Source organism: Dioscorea cayenensis, chromosome 19 (genome assembly GCF_009730915.1).
Source record: "Dioscorea cayenensis subsp. rotundata cultivar TDr96_F1 chromosome 19, TDr96_F1_v2_PseudoChromosome.rev07_lg8_w22 25.fasta, whole genome shotgun sequence".
NCBI lineage: Eukaryota > Viridiplantae > Streptophyta > Magnoliopsida > Dioscoreales > Dioscoreaceae > Dioscorea > Dioscorea cayenensis.
In genome coordinates, this window is record NC_052489.1 from 19,947,854 (window position 1) to 19,957,637 (window position 9,784).

Sequence of the window (9,784 nt, forward strand, 5' to 3'; positions counted from 1 at the left end):
CCTTACCTATGTCTAGGGGGGTGAGCCCGGAGAGAACAATCCACTAAAAAAGATAAATGATGAAGAATAGCCCTGCCTAGATTGCCCAATGTCCACTCTCCTCAACCCACACACTAGGGTCTCTCACTCATGGCTCATCCTAAATCTCAAAGCATGGTATCTTATATGGACGTCCCTACATTCCAACAAAGCTTCCTCTTTTAGACTCTCTACTGCTTTCTAACTTGGAAACCTTCCAAAGGTAAACGTTGCAACTCCAGTTGCAACCAAGCTTACAACATGGACTATCTACTGATCCTAACTGAGTTCTAGCTCCAGTTGCAACACAACTTGCAAAACATCCAACCCTCCCGGTTGCTCTAGTTCACATTGACGCGGTCCACTCCTCCTGAGCTCTTGCCACCAGAAACTAACCTCCTTCCTCATGTCATATCAGCAGCTCCCTTTCCCGAGGGTCACACTCACCAAGGCGCGAATCCATCTCACCAAAGATGGCCTCCAAAGATCTCCGAGATCTTCTTTCCAAACTTGGTCCAAGTTTGGTCTTCACAAAATCTTCAAACTTGATCTTCATTCATCCAAGTTTGGTCTTTAATATATTGTTCCTAAACTTGATCTCCTCTCATCCAAGTTCAGTTCTTTAATATCTTCCAAGCATCATCTTCATTTATCCAAGCTTGGGTCTTCAATCTTCTATCAAATCTTGCCATAGATAACTTGTATCTTTGTATAGCTCCGCCCACAAATAGCTTTGGATCTTTCCTTCAAATTACTTTGCTGATTATGGCCTTGATAATCATGTTGGCTTCCCCTTACCTTTCTTAGTTTGTGTCTTCAAATACCTTCACACCAAACTAAACTCCATGCAATCCTTGATGATCTTTTATACTTGCCAACAATAGATTATTCCTCTCTTTAGAAAATCCTTCTCATTGTTTTCAAGAAATATATCTCTTTTAAGAAAAGAGTTTACCAAAGATAGATTTTATCATCTTGGATCTTACCAAAAATAGATTAAACCATATCTAATATAAACTTGCTCTTCAAGAGAGATTCTTTCACCTTGATGCTCTTTTCAAAGATAGACGTGATTCTATTTAGCTTTGCCTCCAAATCTGAACAAATCTTTAGTTGTATCTAAATATGGTCTTGATGAGATTTTGCCTCTAAGTGGTTGCTTGATAGATTCACTTGCCAAATATACAAGTGTCTTCATTTGGTCTTTGACATCATAAGATTAGGATCTTGCTTACTTGCTCTTGAAGTTGCAAACCACTTGCCTTATATAGCTTTGATCTCATCATTAGTTGTGACCATAGATATCATTGTGTCTTCAAATAGATCTCCTTTCCAAAGATAGTTGTGTAGATATTCTCCACATGCCTTTTACTTGAACCTTAAGAGAGATCTTCCAAATATAGCACCAACATGGTTTTTAAGTCTTCAAGCCACATCATCATCCTTTGCTAAATTATCTTGCCATGTCACTAACCTTGCCACCTCATCGTCATTGCCATATCATCTTGACTTGGTGTCAAATGATACCAACTATAGAGCCTAGCTCTAATATGAACAATTCTAGAGAGTCGACTTATAACATATCATTTGGCTAATTCCACTTCAAATCAAACCTTGTGTCATGCTAGGATAGTCTCCTAAGAGTGCCACTAATTACCTTTGTATTTCTTGTTCATGTTTGTGCGCTTCTTGTTGTTTCCACTACTAATGAAATTTATACTTATTTGTTTTAGATTCTTCTTTCTTTGCCCTTGTTCTTTTCTATAACTTTTTTTTTTATTTAATGAATGCGGTTTATTCATTTAAAAATAAATCAATTAATCTGATTATAGCTTTTAATTTTCCCATTTCAGTTCCATCATAATTTGCGAATGATCACTTTGTAACATTTTACATCACAAGGAACAAGAACACAAGAAAATTGCTCCTCCACTCTATAACTCATCTCTTGCTGGGATTACGGTGATTATCATCACCAACTAAAACTAATGGATTCAAAGTGGAGATTATTAGCAAGACCAGATGAACATATCCTTGCAACTTCGTGGCGCAACCTCCGAGGACCACTAGCCATCACCCCTGTATTCAACTCCTTGCACTCCAACAACATCTCTGCAACATGATAATAAAGAAACATAAGCATCAATCTGTCTCTCATTCTATGATCCCAAAACATTTAGATTTAAAAGGGAGTTGCTACTCACTCTTGAGGTCAGGTCTTTCACCAAAGTGCACATTGATGGAGTGAATAATTGACTCATGAGGAACACTCTCAATCTCTGTATCTACATTGTAAGACCATGAACTTGGAAAATCCATGCTTTGAATCTGCTTCAGTTCAATGGAGTTTCCTCTCTTGTTCCACAGCACTGCTGCAGTACAGCTAGCAGTAATGCAGACACAAATGAAGAGCAAGTTCAACATGGACTTTTTAGAATAGTTGTAAACCAAGTCAGTGTTGTGATCTATAGGGTAAATGTAGCAACGTGTCAGAATGCCAAGGAGAACAAGGAATGCAATAAAGGAAGTGGCAATTACTGCACCAAGCCATAGCCAAGAGTTGGGTCCAAGAACATGAGATATAGGACTGTCTGAAGGGATAGGCTTGAACCATTTGGTGCGGATGAGGTTTTGGGCATTGGGAATGAGAGCTTTATCTCGTGTCACATAAGCCTCGATTCTTAGCTCAAGGCTGGAGAGGTTGAAGACTTGGCCGGAGATCGGGAGAAGAAGATTGAGCATTGAGAGCTCAGCCGATGTTTTGAATGCACAGATGAGAAGAACACCAGGTGTTCGACTTCTTTGAGTTTTGCTTCTATGAATAAGCTCTCGAATTATTGAAATGAAGGGAGTGATTCCACTTCCACCACTTACCATTACTAGGGAATCATACCTGCATGATTTTACTGAAATTAATTATAGAGAAAGAAAGAATATGAGAATAAGTTCAAGTTAAAGAATTGCAAACCTTAGGAAGTCCAAAGATGGAGGACCATATGGACCTTCAATTGAAACATCAAGTCTTTGAGGTGAAGAAGGTGAAGAGAGTATCTGATATAGATTTTTTGTCCAATTTCCTTCTCTCTTTATGATGATACTGAGACTCTCTGGTTCTAAACTACTGCTTGAACATATTGTGAATGGGTGCCATTGAAGTGAAGAACAATTAGCAACTTTAATGAACACTGTGCTCGTTGGAGAATAGCAACACCCTGAAAAAGAATTGACTCAAATTAAGGGAAGCAATCAACAAGTGTTAGATATATTAAGATGTTTATTTACCTGTGCTTTTGGAAAAGTTCAGCTCAACAGCTTCAGATGGTAAAAGGCGGGCTGAAACAAGCCTAATTTTCTGTCTAGATTGCAGAAATCGGAGAAATCGATCAACCAAGAAGAGATATACACCCGGAAGTATTAAGCAGAAGGCTGAGACTCCCACATGTAAAATGTAGAAGACGATGAAGAGAATGTAGAGATGGTGAGTGTAGTAAAAGAGCTCGAAGATTTTGCGGCGAATGCGAGGAATAGCAGTTATCCACATTATCAAACCACAGACTAAAGCTAATCCCCCTGCAATTATAGATCCTCCTACTGCTTCCCATTTTAGCAACTGAATTCAATGAATTCATGAACGTCAACTAGTTATATACATGAAATAATAATCTTTCTTTAAATTTAAACTTTTAGGTTGAATCAAGTTCATTGAATACCTTATAGAGAGTGCCTGTGGCAGCCCAGACAATGATGAAACCAAATCCATGAGCAGAAAAGAGAAGCATGACAATGTGGCCAATCCATACATGATACTTGATGCTGGCTTCAGAGCTAAGGCCAATGAGAGGCAAGAGAGATGACATTCGAGCCACTGGAAAGAAGAGAAATGCTGCGGCAATATGACCGACAAAACCAGACCAATATGACACATCCCCTAACTTAACCATCCATCTGCAGAACAATGCACATTAGTAGTTGGAATGAATCCAGGGTTGAATTATGTTGAACTTACAGTTTCTCTCCATTCTCAGTAGAGTTTTGGCTGATATGCGAGAGTGTGTTGTTCAGATACATTGAGAAACACCAGACAAGGAGAGCAAGAAACATCAAGCAAAATGTTAGTTCTACTGCAGAAATAACCCCAAGAGGACCCATCAGTAAGAATGGTCTTCTCCATGCTTGCAGGACTTTGCTCAAAGGTCCACTGCCATTAAAAAAATTTTGATCCTTAGTTTGAGAGTTTACATATAGTTTAAAAGAAGATGAAATTTTTGGGTTGTTGAGAAGCATTGAGATATCTTTATTAATCTTTCATATAATAAAAAATGAAAGAAATACAAATTGCAGTGTCGAAGAAAAGAAAGTAAATTGAGATATTGGAAAAGAAAAGCCTTTTAATTTTAGTGCATCATATATACCCATGATAAGTGTGACCACTTTGCTTTGCTAAATGGAGATAAATGCATCCAAGAACAGCAATGAACAATATAGGGAAAGTGTAAATCAGTATATTGGTCCCTAAAACAATGAAAAAGGTGATTAGAATTCCATCAAAGTAACAAAGGATATCTCAAGAAAGAAAAAGAATAAGATTAGATATGAACCTTGCGAGCCAAAGTATGTAGAAGTGGTTGCAGATTGGAGCTTTGGGGACCATTCTTTGTTATAAGTATTTGTTGGCATGATAACCCATATCATCAACCAACCAAGAAATATAATACAAACAAATAGTTTAATCCCTGAAAGAACTACTCTTAAATATAAAGAAGAAGAAGATGATGATGATGATGATGATGATGAAGAAGAAGAAGAAGAAGAAGAAGAAGAAGAAGGTCCTTGCAACTCCATTGCCATGTTTTGTTCTTCTTTTTGCTCTCTTTGTATGTCTTTAAATATTTGGGAAATGGAAGAGATTTATAAAATCTATGGGAAATGGAAAAGATTTTTAAATGGAGATTTGGTAGGATTGGAAGAGATTATGGGGTGTGAATGCAATACATGGCATTTTGGGCTGCTTGGAATGTACTCCTACACTACCCATTATTATTAGTATAGAGTTATAGGCATTCTAAATATATGGAAAGAGCTTGGATTCCTTTCCAAAATGGTATTTTCTAATTTTGGCGATTCAGTCAATTTGGGCCTGATTAATTTTAAAAATAAATAAATGTATACATAATTGCCTATCTCATTTAAGTTCTCACCTTTATTATTATTATTATTATTATTATTATTATTATTATTATTATTATTATTATTATTATTTGTATTTTTTTTCAGCTTGAGTAATGTCTTAAATTAGATTTACAACCTACCAGATTATCTTACATCATTGTCAGTACATGCAACAAGTAAAGGTATAAAGTAAAGATCATTGTTATTTACTTTGACAGTTTTATATATAAAAAAATAAATTGATTTTTTTTTCTAAAATTTAAATTTAAAAAAAAAATCAGTTCAAGTTAAGCATGTGTGGAAACAGTCAAATAAAGGAAAACATATGAAATGAAACAAGGGGAAACCCAATAAACACGTTATTAATTCCTTGCATGAGGGAACAGAGGAATGCTTGATTATGAAAGAATTTTATATTTATCTATTTCTCATATTCACAATTAAATAGAATAAATTGGTAGATTTTTTAAAAATTAAAAAAAATGGATAAACAATTGATTTTCATTAAAAAAAAATAATGCATGCATTTTTTAACATCACAAACATTGAAGAATATAAATAAATGTCACCAACTATATCAACAAATATGTTAAATGAGCAAATTAAAAATGCTCAAAACATGAACCAGTTAAAAAAATTTCGAATTATTTCAAGTACATCAATTCTAAGATCTTATCATTTTTTTATTCAATTATTATATAAGAAAATAAATATAATAAAATATAAGTAGAATAAAAGTCAGAATAAAGAATGAAACCAGACTGGAAGATTTCTAGGTTATTTTGATATATGGATACCAAACAAAAACATAAAAGGATGAAACTTTGGAAGGATTAGATGCACTTATTAATGATTACCATAGCTTTTTAATAACAGTGGATAAAGCACAATTTATTTAAAAAATATTTTATAAACATTTCATTGTATATAAATATTTGGCAAAACATCTAGAGCTGTCAATTCGAGCAGCTACTGGCTAGTCACTCGCCCCTGCCAATAAAAATGGGCGGATCGGGTTGATTTTTTATAGGCCTGCCTGGAGGTGGGCCTAAATGGGCCAACCCACGCAGGGCGCTGGGTTGGGCGAGGCGAGCCATGCAGGTTGAGGGCGGGTCAGCCCATGCCCGCTTCTAATTTATATATAATATATTTTTATATAATTTATATATATATTGATATTGACATATTATTAAGGATTTAAATTTTTGTGATTAGTAATGAATGCTTTTTATTTTTGTGATTTGTTAATTTTTACTAAATTTTTTTGTTGATTAGTAATGGATGAATGTTATAATTGTAATAGATGTTTTATCTTGTGATTTTTGTTGTTGTTTTTTTTTAAAAAAAATTTTGTTGATTATAATTTTGTAATAGATGTTTTTTTATTTAGAGATTTTTGTAATTATTGTTGATTTTGTTAGGTTTTTGAATATTATAATGGATGTTTTTATTTTGGTAATTATTGTATGTTTTAATTTTTTAATTTAGTTTTTTTTTATGAATTTATAATGAATGTTTCAATGTTTCATATATTACAACATTTATAAAAATAAAATAAATTAATTATTTTGATTTTTTTAGTGGGCGGCCCGCCCAACCCATAAACCCAAAAACGCAGTCGGGTCGGGTTGGTATTTTTGTCGAGCCCGACCAAATGGCGGGTCGACCCGCCCACTGACCCGTTTTGACTGCTCTAAAAACATCACAAGTCTACAACTAAAATAAATACATAGAAAAACCTTTTTTATTTTAAAAATAAACAGGATGCAAAGGAATAATAACAAAATAATGGACACGTTCCTAGTGGCACTATTGGAAGCTGTGGCTGTCACGCCCCAAACCCAGCCAAGTCGAACCTGGTGCAAGGACAAATGGTCACAGTTCTATAGGGCAAGAGCCCGGTAAGCCTGTAAGGCCTCAAAACCTAACTCAAAGTGAAGAATACAATAAACCATCAAAATATATAATATGGTACCAACTTAAGAAATACAACAAGGTTCAATACAAAATAATCAAAACACATAAATGCCCCAAAGAAATGGTTTTAGCAACCATACAACAAGATACAATAATATAAGACACAAATCCAAAGGGAAATGTAACTACTTGAAGCTTGCTAAAAAGTCTTGGGTCTAATACTCTTGATCTAAAAAAGATTTAAAACAATTTCATGAGCTCACTAGCCCAATAAGTAATCCAAAAATTTGAAGATAAAAATTCGGATATGAAATATACAGAGTAATTAATAACTCACAAATATAGCAATCAGGAGAAAATCATAAATTAAATGCAAAACTGAATATAGCATATTTCTGAATAATAGAATAAGTCTTTAAATTCACTATAGATGTCAGAAGTCATTTGTTTACCCTCGGTGGCCCAAATTAGAATAAGAGAGGTCATTTGTTTATCCTCAATGACCCAAAACTGAATATCAGAGGCCATTATTGTTTCACCGACGAAATGGTGCAAAACTACAGTCTTATTTTTACAGAATTTCTTATCTACAAGATCAGTGTTTAACCCCCACTTGACAAGATTAGGTATAGTTCACTTGGAGACAAAAATCCTCAAACAAAACTAATAATCATGGAAAAGTTCACAAAATTTCCCAAATAAACATGTAACTAAAAATGCCAAATTTCAAACAACAGCCTGATGCTTCCATTTTAGAGAAATAATAATAATTTTATAAATAACTAAAACCATGTGCAAATAGTAAGTATTTAAATAAAATGAGTAACTAACATGAATTATTATAACTATATAAGCAATTAAATAATAATAGAATTGATAAATATATGTTTAAATAAAAGTTGTTGAAAGCATGGGTATCAACGAATGTCATTAATTAAACATAATGTAACTAAATGATAAAGCATAGTTATATGATGATAATCCAAATTAATAAAACATAATTCATTTCGAATAGAATTTCTGAAATTTAATAATTTAATTAAAAGAATACAAGAGTCAAAAGGGATTACTTACCTGGTATTAGTTTAAGTCCAAGATCCAAGACCACTCCTAATACAAAGATCATAAATCCCAATGATTTACCAAGTAAAAAAATCATCCTAAAACTGTTATACAAAAGTACTGATGCAAACACATACACACATATATAAAAAGAGTATTGCCCATGGTGCTGCACATGTTTCAACAATGGGTTTCTAATTAGCCATTTAACATCTCACCTATAGTTAACTAATTTTCCATATAAACCGAAAGTTCCCAAAATATACAAAGATATCTATATGTATAAAAAGGTTCACATAACTTTCCACTAAAAAAAAATACTACCTTCTATACATACAACTGCATGTCAAAGAAAAGTGGGGATGCTTGCAGATATATCCAAATGATAACATAAACACATTTAAATATCTATACACCAACTTTAAGCTGAAAAGAAATAATTTAAATATATATATAATACGTAATACTTTAGATGGAATAAACTCAACTAGCACAAGTTTTCACATGAATCTCTATGTATATATAATATATATGCAAGGGAACGAACATCGAGACTAGAGAAGCTTAGCAAAAGTCATTAAACATACGCACATACATATATATCATCTATGTATATATATGAAATCATACATTATGCATGGCTTTTGCAGGCTGGTTTCTATCATTTGACAAAGTTCAATTAATTTTCACAAAGCTTGGGTAAGCAAGGATCATGCAATTTAGCACTCAGCTCCAAGGATTTCAACAACATTTTGACCTATGATCCAGGAAAAACAACAAGCATGAACAACTTTTAAATTCAACCGAATTTACTGAAAGCCTTGAGTAATGCTATCAACATGCTAAGGCTTCTAAAATAAGGAGAACTAATATGCTATTCAAGACAAAACTTGCAAAGCAATTCACCTACAAATCAACTAGACAACAAGTCTACCTCTAAGCTATCGACGAGTTGACAAAGCCGAAAACCACTCAACCACCCACAGTTGCCGAGAGCTTTGTCAACACTTCAATCCTTCAAAAATCAAGTAGAGAAGAAGGAAGCAATCTTAACACTTCAGTCCTTCAAAGGTCAACTGGCGAAGAAGGAAGCAATAGAGAGGAAGGAAGCAATGAAGTTAGAAGCTTGGTTACTAGAAGGCATGGACGTGATGGAAGCTGGAGGAATTCCTCATTATAGTTAAGTTTCTAAAGCAAGTTGATAAGGAGGAAAGGATAATGGGAAAATCAAAAGTTTTCAGCATCCTAAGCATGTACAGTCCTGGGGGGATCCACAGTGGCGGAGGACACAACGGAGTTCAACCAACATAAGAGGAGTTCATTCAGCAAGGAATTGTTAGACATGGCACAACGTTCACCATAATAGCAAGATCTCTGGCACCACAAGAGAAGCTACTCCACCAACCTTCTTGTTAGGGTATTGTGCCATTCAGTGGGGTCCCCATGCATAAGTGGGCTCCTGTCAACAATTAACAAAAAAGAAAAAGAGAAAGAAAGCTATGTCAACTTTTAGAGTTACTGTGTGTGTGTGTGTGTGTGTGTGTGTGAGAGAGAGAGAGAGAGAGAGAGAGAGAGAGAGAGAAGCTATCATACAAAAACAGAAAAACTGAGAAGAAGA

General features: G+C 34.3%; 1 protein-coding gene across 1 annotated transcript; it reads right to left on the bottom strand.

The window, feature by feature from the left end:
* Nucleotides 1-1,867: 1,867 nt before the first annotated feature.
* Nucleotides 1,868-4,788, bottom strand: LOC120284126 (ferric reduction oxidase 2-like; the record flags this gene model as incomplete). The annotated part of the gene is made up of 8 exons (XM_039290927.1): nt 1,868-2,130; nt 2,223-2,911; nt 2,987-3,230; nt 3,301-3,628; nt 3,729-3,963; nt 4,025-4,216; nt 4,431-4,530; nt 4,617-4,788. Coding segments are annotated over 8 exons (2,100 nt in total), but the record flags the coding sequence as incomplete, so codon positions are not given.
* Between the last annotated feature and the right edge of the window lie 4,996 nt (nt 4,789-9,784).